The sequence below is a fragment of the Ischnura elegans genome, chromosome 8 (assembly GCF_921293095.1).
Source record: "Ischnura elegans chromosome 8, ioIscEleg1.1, whole genome shotgun sequence".
NCBI lineage: Eukaryota > Metazoa > Arthropoda > Insecta > Odonata > Coenagrionidae > Ischnura > Ischnura elegans.
In genome coordinates, this window is record NC_060253.1 from 9,937,950 (window position 1) to 9,954,134 (window position 16,185).

Here is a 16,185-nt window from a genome sequence, read left to right on the forward strand (position 1 = left end):
TGGACGCATATTTTGAATGAGGTATGGGTGCACCCATGTTTGTTGAATTCTTTTGTGCTTACCAATATTTTAATTTTTGGAATGTTGACCTAAGGGGTCATATATTGTAGAGAAATGGACGAGAATGTACATTCACGAATACCATCAAAACTAATGAATGAATGGCCACGCAATGAAACATGTTGAATGTAAGAATGGACTTATATCAATAAATATCTATTTGTCTACGTTAAAAGATGCCTCGACATATGTGAATACGTAACCCGAGTATCCATTCACGAATTAAAAAATGTCAGTGAAGTCTGTGATGCTGTGTAAATAACATTTCATAACAATTCTACATCCTCGAGAAAACATTGCTTTGCTGCTGATAATATGACTATGAAGGAAAGTACGTTTTACTTTTTATTGCTGCCTTTCATGACGAGATCTTATATCATCATTGTAAACATTCAAATGCATAGTCGAAAAACAAAACAGAAACTCGACTCTAGTTTCAAAATCACAGAAACATGTTAAACGTGATATGGAGGCATACGGAAAGAGTACATAAAGCGAATATTGAATGAAAACGCTTGAAATGCAATGCAAGGTATAGAAACTAGCATTTGGCTGGCCAAACAATATAAACATCAAGTCTTTGTTTACGAAGGCTATTGACGCCAATGTAAACAGAATTTTGCTATCATATTCAAGTATCTTTAAGGAAAATTCTAGAATATAAACGCATAAATAACCTACGAACTTAACAATTAACTTGTATATAAAATCAACATAAATTATGCCAACCTGTTCAACCACTTACTGTGTTGTAATTATCACACGACCGATAGAGTTAACCTTCAAAATATAAGTAATGGGTCATCTCCATCAATACCGACTCGATATATATTCAGGGAAAAGACATATATTACGTGTCTGGTCATTTCTTGAAACGTGCCAGTTTGCCGCTGTGTTCTCACCGAAAAATTAGTTCATATTCATTTCCGTAACCCAAATATCTTCATATTTCAACCTCAATAACAGCTGGTGCAGCCATATTTATTCATCCGTAAAGGACACTTTAGCCCTAAAGTGAGCTCCGGTTGGGCTCCTTACGGTAAAGTGACGATTCGGCCATTTTTCTTCTAAAGCGGCGTTTATGAAACGGAAAAAGTAGACTTTAGCCTAAAGTGCCGTCTATGAATCGCACCCTAAGTATATGAATCATGTAATATTTGGCCCTTTCAAATTCTCAAGCAGAAAATCCAATTATTCTACATGCTCAGCCAGCAGGTTTTGACATCTCCATGTTACAGTATTACTGCCTGCAGAAAATTGGCTTTCGCTACACACTTGCGTGACTGGGCAAGTACTTACCTACCAAAATTGCAAGATTTCTGAAACTTTGGAATTTTTTTTTTAATTATATCAACGATTTATTTGGACCTTGAATCTTCATGGAATTCAACTGTATGAAGCGAACGAACTATAGAACTAAACTTTAGTTTTGTAGAGCCAAAAAAATTCTATACTTCTCACGTCATTTAAACAGCATTAAAATCTCTTGCTTTTTTGAAGTTCAAGAAAGAAACTAAACGTTACAAATGAATATCACATCGGACAGATGCAGTAATAAAAAAGGCTAAAAGATGCCTAGTGATGTGAAAACACCCCCTTCCGCGCGACTCACCTCGGCGAAGGTGGAAAGGGAAAAAGGGTATCAGCTGTTGCCTTTCATGGAAACAGTTTATTTTTCTCTCTCTTAAGCATGCTGACTTAATTTCTTCACTTTACTTCAATACCCAAGCCATATTTCTTATGCGTGGAATGGTTCCGAAAAATATCCAATCCTAGCCTAAATGGCCTAGTCAATCTATACATAATTCTTTTTAACATCCTCAGTTTAGTTTTTTAAGTCAATTAAGACAATTATCCATGCTTTACATGACGATTTTCAAGACAAATGTTTTAAAAAACACTTGAAAAATCGGCCTCAGTTACCGAGCCTCAGAGGTCCGCGGCGTGTAGGTCAGCCTTGACGCGCGATTGAAAAATCGCTCTTATTTCCATTGTCGCAAACTTTTTTCCAAGATTTCTACTTATTAATCTTTAGAAATCTATACTTTATATTGTGGTTCAAATTTTCCGAGTTACATTTTTCGTAAACGAAAGATAATGTCTACTTAATGTCAAATTTCACGTGAAAAACGGGTCGGCCATTTTGCGTTGTAAAACCAGACAGATGAGAGCCAAAATCTTCAAAAGTCATGGAAAACATAGGAAAAGCACAAGGTCAAAGGAATATTGCGTTTTTTTATTCCATAAAACTCATACCAACGCAAAACCACCTGGATAAATTCAAAGATTTTTTTAGGAAAAACGATATCTTGCGTGGCATTGAAAAATTGATCATGTTTGGGCCACTGTATCTCACCTAAGGGTCGTATTTATGTAAAACGGCATATAAATCTATATCCGGCAATAATTTATGAGCATTTACGCTAAGTTTCAAGTCTCTATCCCCAAGAAGGTCATTTTGGACTTTATTACAGCTTTTTCTGATTTCGGACCAGTGCGCGACGGGTAGGAATTCCGAATACCTTTACGGCCGCCGCGCCAGCCGTAAAGGTATTCGGAACCCATGTCGACAACTATAGTGTATTCGGCAAGCTGAAACTACCAGGCCAAGGCATTAGAATGACTTATCGGCTTTAAAAACTGCATTATTACATGAGTTTCATGATAGCACTTCCTGTCGGCAGATCGCTGGACCTACTAGACTCGAAAGCTCTGTAACCTTAACTACTCGACTTGACATTAGTAATGCTACTCGAAACGCTCGAGTCGAGTACCAACTACTCGACTCAACTTGAATTTTTGAGTACTCGCACAACCCTAGAAGATATGTGTTTTGTTATCATGATTACGTGGCGCAAAAATTCAAATGACTGTTGGAAACATGGTCGTATATTTTGTGGTTTGAACTGTTTGAAGTACCACTGGAATCGGAATCGATTTTTCACCTTGGCAAGTAGGTACTCATTTTCGATTCCGGTTCTTGGTCGAGAATCAAGGAATCGAAGAATCGAGGAATCGAACCGACCCATCACTAGTTAAGATACAACTGAACTACAACTGAACACCTTCTTATCACCGAGTAATGTACATATCGTGTAAATTTAGCTGAAAATGCCAGGTAAATTTCTAGTATTAAAAGTAGAAATTTGGATAACTGTTGAAAGTCCACGCATTTGTCTGCAACACCACGTTATAGGATTAAAAAAAAGCCGCAATTTTTTTTCCTTTAGCTGTGATGCTCAAAATAGAGGTGTGGCTCTTATACGTGCTTAGACGGTACTTTTCAGCTGTTCCTTGCAGCACATACGCAGCATTTGATATCAGTAATTGTACTTTAGGCAGGAGATCAACTGTTTCTTCACAGCAGAACAGATTGGTGTGACAAATTTTCCTGGCTGAGCACTATTCAAACTTTCCCCAAGGCTATGACAAAGTAAATCTCCTTTTCTACCCTTTTGACAGTATCAATGACTACAATTACATACCTAGATAGTCATAAAGCACGAATGTTAATTGCACACAAGCAGTTACATAAAAATCATTACAAAGATGAGTTTTCAAAGAACTTAGACTGTAATAGCCGAGACTATAGCTGCATGCAAATGTATCTGCATGTAGCCTTATGCTGTATCTTCATGTAGCAGTGAAACATGTAGTTAACAGACTCTCTAACAAAAGTAAAATGTACAGCATATTAACACACATAAAATATTAATATCCCAAATTATATCCTAAATGAGCTAATGGCACCAAAACAGTCAAATATGTATGTATGTGCGTACTTCAAGAAGTCAATGAAATAATTACAGCCAATGGCAGGCAGGTTGGCATGGTAGGCAGTAAAAATGTAAACAATGCGTACAAATTGGGCACATTTCCGCATTCAACAAAATATAATTGATCACAGACCCAAGTTACTTCAACCTCTCTAAATCATTCTCAGAATATAATTACTTGTTTCAGGCGTGCCTTTATGGAATCTACTTAACATAAGGAAAAGTTTTATTTACTACTTTCCATCATCCCCAGAAAGTGAATACCCACTAATCACTACAATCTAAGCATCCCTTTCCACTTACCCATTGGGTACTTAATGTGATCATAGTAGTCAGGTACATCATTTTTGTCGACTGGTTTCAGAAATGGCCAAGCAGCGCTATGATTTTTCACCTACAGAGAAATGCACAGTAACAATGAGAGAAACCTTCATGTCTTCAAAGAAATGAAAAAAGATTTTCTCAGCATGCCTCGTCTTCAATTGAAAATTGCTATCCAACTTTTTGATAGTCAAATTTTAAAAAGTTACAATGATTGTGGCCCCAATAGCCAAAAACTAGAGCTGTGGCAGTATTAGACAAATTGATTCACCACATACAGGAATTATTTGTCACTGCTGAGGCAATCCACAGTGAATGTTTCAAGAGCACCTTCCTTGGAATGTCTCCTCTCTATACAGGGGCCCCCAGTGTTTTCCGATGGCTGTTTTTTTAACAAACTGAAAATTTACGATAAACCGATCTCACCAACCAGCCTAACCTCAGCACTGAACCACCAATGAGCAGAATATGAAATTATATTTTCTATCTAGTGTAACATTGAGGAGTGTGAGAGAAAAATGACGTTTGTCACAATTATGAAAGTAATCCATGAAAACTTTGACCAAAAATAAATAAACAATCCTCGGTGAAAAGAGGAAAAAAGGTTGTTCTGCAGTAAATACTTAAGGGTCAGCATCCACCATAGTATGCACATATCTCAGTAAGGGAGTCAGCATGACACCAATTGGTGCAATCCTGTGCAGCTTATGCCTGTTCTACATGCTCAGATCAGCTCATCCGGTTTAGCTCAGCCAAATCACTCAGCGCAAACCCATTCTTAACGAGAGGCTTGAGTCCACACCTCGCCATCTGATGGCAATAACTGAAAGCTTAAGAACACTTGAGAATCGGCGAGCACTGAAGCATTATATGGAAAAAGTTCTCGCGGTTCTAGCAAAGCAGATAATTACCGGATTTATTTTGGCAGATCAGTGTATTCCTGAGTTATTATCTGTGATGCTTCTACGGAAGGAGATGAATTTAGAATAATTCAGATGATTTTCATCGGCTAGGGCGATAATACCTCCTCAGGTTTTGTAACGAGTAGAGAATTTTGAAGTTTGTACATCGGGAAAAATCCTAAATATGTATATATTTGGCATATTATGACTCCGTTAATTAAATATCACGACTGTTTTGGATCATCAATGGAATGGTTATGAAGGTGACTGCGAGAAGATGGCAAGAACGCTGACGAGAAGGCGACGACGGTAATGGCTTTCAAATTTCTTGTTCACTGGGAACGTATTATAATATGTATTCCAGTAAGGATGTTGGTCTCATCCACAATCCCATTTGGAGCATGCACCACTAACTTTGTCATTTATGAGCTCAGTGAGAAGAACCACACTCAGAAGATAACCAAACGCAACCAAATACATACGCCATATGAGAGAGAGGTGATGACAACAGCGCAGGGTTTAACTTAAGCTGGGGGTCCCAGGCAGATGATCCGACCCCCTCGGCTGAGCCGTGGCAACGTCTCCACACGGTAAGATCAGCCGCCAGGACGGCTGATCCTAGGCGCTGAGCCGAGCATGTAGAATAGGCATTATGGGAGGCTCAACGACTCAAGGAATGAGCACCACTCACCTGGTTGAGGATGGACTTGAGCACTGAGAGTAAGCCTTCGCTGTCACTCATCTTGGAGTCATTGGAGGCGGACGTGGCCGATGCAGGCGGCTGCCATCCAGTCTTCTTGATGCCAGGTATGTTCTCAATTGGTATTTTCGTCCATCCACCATTTGGATTGCCAGATTGCTCCTTGAAGATTGAAAGACCCGGATGAACCTTCTGGACAACTTTCTGGCGTCGTTCCACCAACTTTCTCACAATCTAGAACAAAAAAAATAGACAGAACAATGAACAAAATAAGTTTTATGTATAAGGACATAAAGATACCTATCAAAATCAAATCAAAATAAGAGGGCAGTTTTTTCTTTCAATATCCAATATGGGAAATAAATGGAAGACAAAGTGAATGAATGAATAAAATTATTCCAAGGCTAAACATTTTGCATATTTGTGGCTACTTTCTGACAAAATTGCTTTGACGATTGAGACATTGGTCATACGGGTGAGCAAGCTATAAAACACCTTCTTCATAGAACATTGCCGCTAATGACTTTCAATAGTTTTACCGTTGTCCTAAATCTTACAGATATGTAGTTTAAAAAAGCTGCCTTCCTAGCTACATCTTCATTTCAACCAAGATATGGTAGTCACCAGGGGCTAGGTTGGGACTGTATAGCAGATGATCAAAATTGTCGCATTGATGTCGCATGTTCAAGAAGCTGTCACATTACCCTAGCACAGTAAGCATGGGCATTTTCAGTGACAATTCCAGAAATAAGGCTGTCTCTCCTTCTGTTTTGAATGGCTATTTGCCATTGTAATAATGTCCCACACTAGTCAGCTTCATATATTGTTGATCCCGGCAGCATGAAATCCTGAATAAACATTTTTGGCCCCAAAACTGGTAGCCAAAATCATTGGTTCGTTGAAAATTCAGCTGGATTTTCTTGGTTTGATTGGTAATTTTTTTCTGCATTCATTGTCACTTAAATCGGATGCATACATATATTGAAAACTTGTCTAGTCTCTAATTACAATTGATTAAAAATATTCCTCTCCTCCGTCCTCTCCTATTTTGGCAGCCTCATTCCCTTTTTTTTAATTTTCTTAAACCTGAGTCATTTCTCTGAGTATTCTTTTCGGCTTTGTGTAGTAGGTACAGAGAAAATAGAGCCCACGATTGGTGGTGTACCAATAGTGATTGTTGCCTCATTCAATGGGGAAATTTCACATGATATAATTTGGCAGCATCAAGAATTTAGAGTTTTAATCCACGTTTTGGACTAATATCGAGAAATCAGTAACATTGATGCTTGTTTGTGACTTGGGATTTAATAAATTAGCAAAATTATCAAAAATCTATCTAAATACAGGAACAAGTCATTATAAAAGCCAAAACCCTTTAAAAAGTCTGGTAAAAACTGAAATTATGCATTAAATCATGACAATTTGTTCAATAAAATTCAAAGAGTCCTGTAAATGGATCACTATCTATATTACAGGAATAAGCCCTGGTCAAACAAAGGCTGTAAGTAACTATTAGCATAGTCCCAGGGCATTGAGAAAATTGTATTTGCACAGAAATTACAATTTACAGTTAAATCCTAAATAAGAATTTTTTCGTGAAAAGAATAATGACCTCGACAAAAATGTTAGTCATTGTTACTTTTCTGGAGTAAAGTTGATATTCTATGAGTGATGTCCACTTTTCTGGTAACACAAAAAAATTGTGATAAAATTAACTCTTTTGACCTATCAGTTGTTTTCATGAAAAGTCTCATTAAATCATTTTGATGGAAAAAATCGCATTCACAGCAAATAGAAACTGTTTTCCTTCAAATAGTACATATCTACTTCCCACCTCTTTCTGTTTCCTCACAACTGCAGTGAATTCCGTGTACACAATATTGGGCTGCAGTTCACAATGCATGAGAGTTGCCGCCTCATAATCCTTGATGAAGCCAAAGTAATGCGGTCTAGAGAGAGTTATCTCCGTGCTGAATCCTTGTTTCTTGAAATAACCTAGAGTAGAGAAAATACAGCAAAAATTAATAGGCATGAAAGTTGAAGGTATCCAACCATTTTCTGGGAGAAAATTTTGCTGTTATAAAAGCATTTGATTCCAAATGTGCGGTGAGTAAGTGTGTTTGAAGCACCTATAAGTGGAGGCCCATTTATATGAAAATCATGAAAGTCAAGTGATCGATGATCTACGATCAAGAGGGGAGAAAAAAGAGGCATAACAGAGCAAGAGGGGAAGAAAGTGCATTTGGAATACATCATTAGGGATGCACACATGAAATCAAACGGACCGATCGGGGAGGAGCAAGATTTGATGTGATCCCAGTTGGTGGTTGATTTTTGGTTAGCTGGGCGTTTCGTCACTCAACACTGCTGCTCACATGAGTGGAAAAATTCAACCATTTGATATTCCAAGGGACATTCACACTTAGTGTTTCCTTGACTTCCTGTGAAGCTATGGTATACCTTGCATAATATTATCTAGCATATCATCAACTACTTTTTATAACTACAGTAAAACCTTTATGTGGTGAACCTCTTTATATCATAAACCTCCATACTTCATACCACACCTACGGTCCCGTCAGATTTACACGTAAATTTATAGGCAAACCTCTACATGGTGAACCTCTTCATCTCGTAAAACCTCCATTTATCATACCAAGGAGATACCCCCGAGACAGCCTACCTCCACAAATCGTACCAAGACAACTAGAGACCATTAATGCAGCCACGATTTCATACATGGAATGACATTTTTAGCAATAAATGTTTCACTCTTTTTTTTTCTTATACACCCATGTCTCGTATAGCGCAAGGGATGCGTTCCTTGGGGTCTTTGCGCTATACGAATTTGCGTTATACGAGAGCGTTTTAGCATTGGGAAGATAGGGATGCGTTCCTGGTAGCATAGGTCTTGGGTATTGAATTTCCTCTAAAAACATCTATATTCCCATAAAAAGCCTTAGAAAACATTATTTATATAAATTTTTATAGTTTAAAACATCTTTAAAGATAGTATGCACGCATTCAAAGACTTTTAATCACGTTAAAAAAAATTCTTACGTGCTTTTGAAATTCCCTCCTGTCGTGCGGGTGGGCTAACATCTGCTATCTCAGGGGATCGTAATGCGTTGCCGGCAGTTGACGATTTTTCAAACTAGTCTAAAAACAACTATTGTGTCACTCAGGCCCTTTTGTCGCTCATCGAAATGACAGGAAAATGCTACTTTGAATGCCATTTCATAGCTAGCGGAGTTTATGAATGATAAATCATTTTAATTTGAAGTCCTTCAAGTCATAAGCAGCTACGTGAAACAGTCTTTAAATGCCTTGAAACCTGACCCAGGTTTTCCTTCCCTGAAAATGAATGAACGAGAATGCATTCTTTTCCAAAAGAATATCGTCTCGTCAACAATAAAAACTAGTTGAGGGGAAAAGGAGCCACTTTCAATTACAGCTTGGAGTTCATCAGAAAATGTTGTGGTGGCTGCGCTATCAACACTTGCAGATTCACCTTATTTCGCCGCACTGAAAATACCTGCTTGCCGTTTAAATTCTGGAACCAACCGGAGCTTTCACTAAATGTCTCGGAGCGATTACCACTCTCGTCTTTTTGTACTGATTCACCATGAACTTTCCGTATGGGTAGACCTCTTGGTTGAAGTTGGGGCGGCTGATGTTTTAACTTCGTCTTTATTCAGAATAAGGCATCGTGAGTTTAAACTTCCGCGCAATATCGCTTTGACGCTCTCCATTTTCAAAGCAATTGACCTCTTTCAAATCCTCTTCTAGGTTTATGGTTTTTCTTGATAAATTCTTGATTTTTCTACACGCATTCCTATTTTTTGCCATATTCTCTTGGTTTTTACTCTCTATGGCTCTATCTAAATCACCTTCTACTGCTGAACTGTATTCCTGAGACGCAGAAGGCCTACGACTGCGGGGAGGGAACGAAGTCATTGTGTTTGAGACACTATAGCGGACCCTTTTATGTGTTGATGCTATTCATGCGCAACTCGGCCACCGCTCCATTTCTTCCCCGTGAATACCGATGACCTTGAAGGCTTTAGCGTAGACCCTCTCTACCTGGAAGTCAATCGCCCGATAACCTATGACGGCAAAAATACGTCTCAAACCGTATTGCTGAAAAAAAACTCATTTCCACTTGCCCCACGCTTAATTAACGATCTAAATTATTTATTATCGTTCTGTTAAGGAGACGAGATAAATTACTTCGGTAGGCCAGCTATCTGGACCCAATACGAGTAATACTTTTGGCCATTGCACAGCAATGGATTTCGATTAACATGTAAACAAAAAAGAAGATTTGAGGCAAGAAATAACATTAATATGCGTTAATTGATAGAAATTTCGTGTGTACTTAGCGCAAGTTCACGTTTTATCACGAGAGCGTTTAAGATTTTTGATTAGGCTACACTGCGTTGCAATGTTTCTCCGAGGAACGAATTTGCGCTATATCGAAATTGCGCTAATCGAAATTGCGCTATACGAGACATGGGTGTATACCTTATTATGCTGTAATTTTCATGTTAATCATTAGTTAAGGCCATTTTATTCCATATGAGAGCATACTTAACAGTAAATAAGAAAAAAGGTATCCGACTATTCTAATCATTTTAAGTGACTGTTGAATTGAGAGAGATCACATCATTTTCTCTCAAATCATGGTAAAAATAATGCGGTAGCACTCGCTTTCTGTTATTAATAAATACCGTATAAGCGTGTGTAAGAGGCGCACACGTGTAAGAGGCGCACCCCTATTTTGAGCATCGAAGCTATAAAGAAAAGAAATGTTGCAGAAATTTTTTATCCTATTGTGCAGTGTTGCAGACGTATGCCTGGAATTTCGACAGTTATCGAAATTTCTTCTTTCAATACGAATTGAAAGAGGAAATTTTGATAACTGCGGCGGTAACAGCAGCATAAGAGGGAGTAGTAAGGGTTCCGATCCTCTTTTTGCACATGCCGTTGCTCTACGATGCTAGTCCTACTCACGAACAATTTTGTTTAAAAGCTCTCGCAGGGGTATTGAAATTGAATTGCAGCCGTGGAAAATTTTAAGGCAAAACACGAGACATATATCTGACAGCATTTAAGTTTTTTAAGCTCTAATTGATTGACACAAAGATTTAGAGTTAAAACAAGGCTACTAATATTAAACAGAGTCCAAACAGCACAATTTCGGAAGAAACAAGCGTAGCATAAGCACATTCAAACAAGACGAGACCGACTGGAAACTTCAGGTAACGCAAACTGCGTATATCACATATTGCTGCGCCTTCGCCCCTTCTCTTTGAAGGCAACGACGCACGTCACATGCAAGATCAGACGTGTTCTTCCCTTACTCCTTCGCTCATAGCATCGTAGCTTGAAATACGGAGGGGAGGGAACGCGCTCCTTCCCCTCGGCCTCTCCTCAGCACTCTTCACTTATAAGAATTTCAGATTTCTTCTATCCACCATTTAGTCCAACAATGAACACTCTCGTTCCAATTTTTTAAACCGCAGGTTTTGACACCAATATCATTTTCTGTTGCAAAAATCCTCGTATTAGCGTCTGAAGATGATTTTTGAAAAATCAGGTCCTCAGAGTACACCCATGTCTCGTATAGCGCAATTTCGATTAGCGCAATTTCAATATAGCGCAAATTCGTTCCTCGGGGAAACATTGCAACGCAGTGTAGCCTAATCACAAATCTTAAACGCTCTCGTGATAAAACGTGAACTTGCGCTAAGTACACACGAAATTTCTATCATTTTACGCATATTAATATTATTGCTTGCCTTGTACCTTCTTTTTGGTTTATATATTAATCGAAATCCATTGCTGTGCAATGGCCAAAAGTATACCTCGTCATTGGGTCCAGATAGCCGGCCTACCGAAGTAATTTATCTCGTCTCCTTAACAGAATGACCATAAATAATTTAGATCGTTAATTAAGCGTGGGGCTGGTGGAAATGATTTTTTTTCAGCAATACGGTTTGAGACGTATTTTTGCATTCATAGGTTATCGGGCGATTGACTTCTAGGTAGAGGGTCTACGCTTAAGCCTTCAAGGTCATCGGTATTCACGAGGGAGAAATGGAGCGGTGGCCGAGTTGCACATGAATAGCATCAACACATAAAAGGGTCCGCTATAGAGTCTCAAACACAATGGCTTCGTTCCCTCCCCGCAGTCGTAGGCCCTCTGCGTCTCAGGAATACAGTTCAGCAATGGAAGGTGATTTAGATAGAGCCATACAGACTAAAAACCAAGAGAAAATAGCAAAAAATAGGAACGCATGTAGAAAAATCAAGAATTTATCAAGAAAAACTAAACCTAGAAGAGGAATTGAAAGAAGTCAATTGCTTTGAAAATGGAGAAAATCAAAGCGATATTGTGCGGAAGTTTAAACGCACGATGCCTTATTCTGAATAAAGACGAAGTTAAAACATCAGTGACCTCAGCCGTACCAACTTCAACCAAGCGGTCTACATATACGGAAAGTTTATAGTGAATCAGTACAAAAAGACGAGAGTGGTAATCGCTCCGAGACATTTAGTGAAAGCTCCGGTTGGTTCTAGAATTTAAACGACAAGCAGGTATTTTCAGTGCGGCGATATCAGGTGAATCTGCAAGTGTTGATAGTGCAGTCACCGCAACATTTTCTGATGAACTCCAGGCTGTGATTGAAAGTGGCTCCTTTCCCCCTCAACCAGTTTTTAGTGTTGACGAGACGATATTGTTTTGGAAAAGAATGCAATCTCGTTCATTCATTTTCAGGGAAAGAAAACCTGGGTCAGGTTTCAAGGCATTTAAAGGCTGTTTCACGTAGCTGCTAATGACTCAGAGGACTTCAAATTAAAATGATTTATCATTCATAAACTCTGCTAGCTATGAAATGGCATACAAACTGGCATTTTCCTGTCATTTCGATGAGCGACAAAAGGGCCTGGGTGACACAATAGTTGTTTTTAGACAAGTTTGAAAAATCGTCAACTGCCGGCAACGCATTACGATCCCCTGATATATCAGATATTAGCCCACCCGCACGACAGGAGGGAATTTCAAAAGCACGTAAGAATTTTTTTAAACGTCAATAAAAGTCTTTGAATGCGTGCATACTATCTTTAAAGATGTTTTAAACTATAAAAATTTATATAAATAATGTTTTCTAAGGCTTTTTATGGGAATGCAGATGTTTTAGAGGAAATTCAATACCCAAGACCTATGCTACCAAGAACGCATCCCTATCTTCCCAATGTTAAAACGCTCTCGTATAACGCAAATTCGTATAGCGCAAAGACCCCAAGGAACGCATCCCTTGCGCTATACGAGACATGGGTGTAATGGAAATTGCTCGGCAAGACAGATGTTGACTATTAACCAGGTACGTCCTTCAAAACCACGCGTTTCTCTACGTTTGATAAGCGATTACTATTTGCAGTATAAATGCCGCAGGATGCCCACTCGAGGCAGTAAATTTAGCGTGCCCTCCGGAGGGAAAAACCCCGCGCGATCTTTTCCATATTCACCTCTGGAGTACTGGCGTGACGGGGGGGGGGGGGGGGGGAAGGGGGAGGTGATGCTTACAAGAAAATCAAACAGGAGCATTTTAAAAATATGTCACTAAGGGAGAAACTCCCCTGTCTGCCGCTTGTTTTTGACCGAGGGTTTCAGATGACTGACTCACGCTGAAAACCAAGGCCACTCAGTTCCCCTTGGACTTACGACCGGTGAAGGGGAGGGGGGAAGATAAGAAGTTTGTGTAAGAGGCGCACCCCCATTTTCGGCTGCAATTTCTGGGAAAAAAGGTGCGCCTCTTACACGCGCTTATACGGTAATAAATGTATAAGTTCAGTAATGCATGCATGTTTGTATAAACACATTGTTATAGTGGTTAAAAAGACAGTAATGCCTTTCATTTCCGAAGGATATGAAATAATGTAGCCTATCACTAAAACCTCTCTATAGTGAATCTCCATACATCAAATTGCCTAAATTTTGGTCCCCTCCATTACCATGTTAAGAGGTTTTACTGTACAGTGAAACCTCAATTTTACATTCCCCCATTATACATTTTCCCTGATTTTGCAGTTTTTATCAGGCCACAAACAATACAGCCTTTAAATAATGATACTCTATTTTACACTTTACTCAATTTTGCACTTTTTGTAAGTGATCCATCCAAAAGTGTAAAATAGAGGTTTCACTGTATGTACATTATTTTCTCTCTGGAGCGTAGATCATGCGTGACCGGTTGGACAGGCCAACTCTCCTGAGAGGCCAAAACATTGTGATGAGGTTGACCAATAAGGTAAGCACAACTCTTACCATGAACTTTTCAATCCTTTATAACCTCAAAATGCCATCAATCAAGGGATTCATTCAGATTACTTGGACCACGGACTGATATTTGAATCACCAAGTCCTACGATCTGAATACTACATCTGACATGACGTGCAATTTTGAAAAAGAGTCAAGGGCTTTGAGCGATTCCAAAATTGTCACATCAAGCAGATGTCATGACTTGCACTTTCACATAGTGTGCAGTTTACGCCCAACATTTCCTCTGCAGTGTGTCTATTTTTGTGGTCTCACAAATGTTCAAGCCAAATCATTTCACCATCTCATTTGGGCATTCAGGACCACTGTTTTCTGATCATGTGACTGAAATACTTTAAAGTCTAGAAGGCACGCAACCACTATGTAACCCAATTCAACACATATAGCAACCCGTTAACCCAAATGTTTTGAGACCCAAAATGTTAGCAAGTTCACCTGCTTCAAAACCTGAGGTTCAAAACGAAGTGCAGATGGCCTAAGCCTCCATATGACTGGAAAATTGAGTGCACTGATGCTTCCATTTTTTTTTTAATAAAAAACAAAAATGTCACTCAGTGAAACTAAATTTCAAATCTCTGGCTGGGATTGAAAATCTTGTTTTTCAAAGCGTTATTTTTCCTTTTATTTGAATTCCAAATGGTATTCGTTTACCAATCAAAATAATTAAACAGCATTAAAATTTACCTCTTTAAAAGGAATGAACCATTACCAATGATAATTTTTGACATTGAAAAAATGAAGACGATGTCAATGAATATCAAGCAATATTCTAAATCAAACGAGATTTCATGAGACTTACCAATGGCAAAATCATCAGCAAATGTGAGGAAGTGAAAGATATTCTGCCGCACGTGGTAGTCCTTGAGGTGGTTCATGAGGTGAGTTCCATAGCCCTTGACTTGCTCATTGCAGATGACGGCACAGAACACAATTTCAGTAAAGCCCTGGGTCGGAAACATGCGGAAACAGATGCCTCCGATTGGTCGGTTGTCTTTGATTAGGGCTAGAGTCTTATGCTTCCTGAAATGTCCAGAGATACAAAATTAATGTTACATAGTCCAATCCCGATTGCCCATCTCATTTATAATATGATTCTTTCAATTTAGAAGGTGCCCATTCCTAAAAATACTTTTATGTCCAAAAACTAACACATAAAAGATCCACCTTCAAAGCACAGTAATTTTACTTCGTTTAGGACTGACTGCAAAAACATGTATGGTGTTCTGCAGAATATGCAAATGCAAAATTATTTTGAGACAGTAATTTTTAAGATTTATGGGCTGAATTATTTTTACAAGTCATTCTGTGACTAACAAGGTTTCTCTTTTTTTAAGACAACTATGGTTGAAGCAGCCAGCATAGGAGAATGACTATGCCAAAAATAAATTTTTAAGCAGAATCTTTGGTGGCATAATAAGGTTATATGATAATTTCTCTCTCAACTCTTTGTTAAGCAGATGTGGGGTTAAAGCAGAGATTGGACGTTAAATTCCTTAGACTGCATGACATCCAAGACTGCCAGCGTCCAGTAGCTGAACTCACAATGGATATGCATGTCATAGATGTCTACAGCGTGAAGGTATTATCGAGAGATAGACACTATAGAATCCGGGTAATTCTAGAGGGGATAGAGACAAGGGCAAACGGGTCCAACAATTTTAGCAGGGACATTGGACAAAACAAGAGCAAAGCATGTTTCACAGCTTTGAAAGAGAGAATGGGATGACCCAACCTTCACCCCGCCCACTGGAATGCACAGATATGCCCATTGAATTACACAGAGGGCAATAGCATTCCACCCTGAGGAGGCCTCCAGCATCAAAGGAAAATGTTGGCTACACACCCTCAAGAGCATGGAACCACCCAAGGGATAATTTACAAGAAACATGGACTGCAAAGTGTTAATCAATTTACAGAGAAGATGATAACAGACTCCTCAGTCTCCAATTGCAAAGTTTCCTCAGTCAGCAGAGCAAGCCAAGAAATGATGCAATACATATGTCTGCTACTTAACCAGAAATCATTTATGCCAATAAAGGCTGGGGGGAATAAATTGAATAACAAAAATGAATTTTAATATT

At 38.8% G+C, this 16,185-nt stretch overlaps 1 protein-coding gene across 2 annotated transcripts in view; it reads right to left on the reverse strand.

Moving 5' to 3' along the window:
* The window catches only part of LOC124164083 (histone acetyltransferase KAT2A), a 41,513-nt gene that overhangs the window by 5,457 nt on the left and 19,871 nt on the right, over positions 1-16,185 (reverse strand). The window contains exons 11-14 of one of the 2 annotated variants that reach the window (XM_046541256.1): positions 14,904-15,124; positions 7,594-7,754; positions 5,751-5,993; positions 4,140-4,230 (exon numbers count right to left, since the gene is read on the reverse strand). In XM_046541256.1, the coding sequence (XP_046397212.1) occupies positions 4,140-4,230; positions 5,751-5,993; positions 7,594-7,754; positions 14,904-15,124 (716 nt within the window). The remainder of the gene's footprint in view (positions 1-4,139; positions 4,231-5,750; positions 5,994-7,593; positions 7,755-14,903; positions 15,125-16,185) is intronic. The other variant, XM_046541257.1, reaches the window with a different exon arrangement.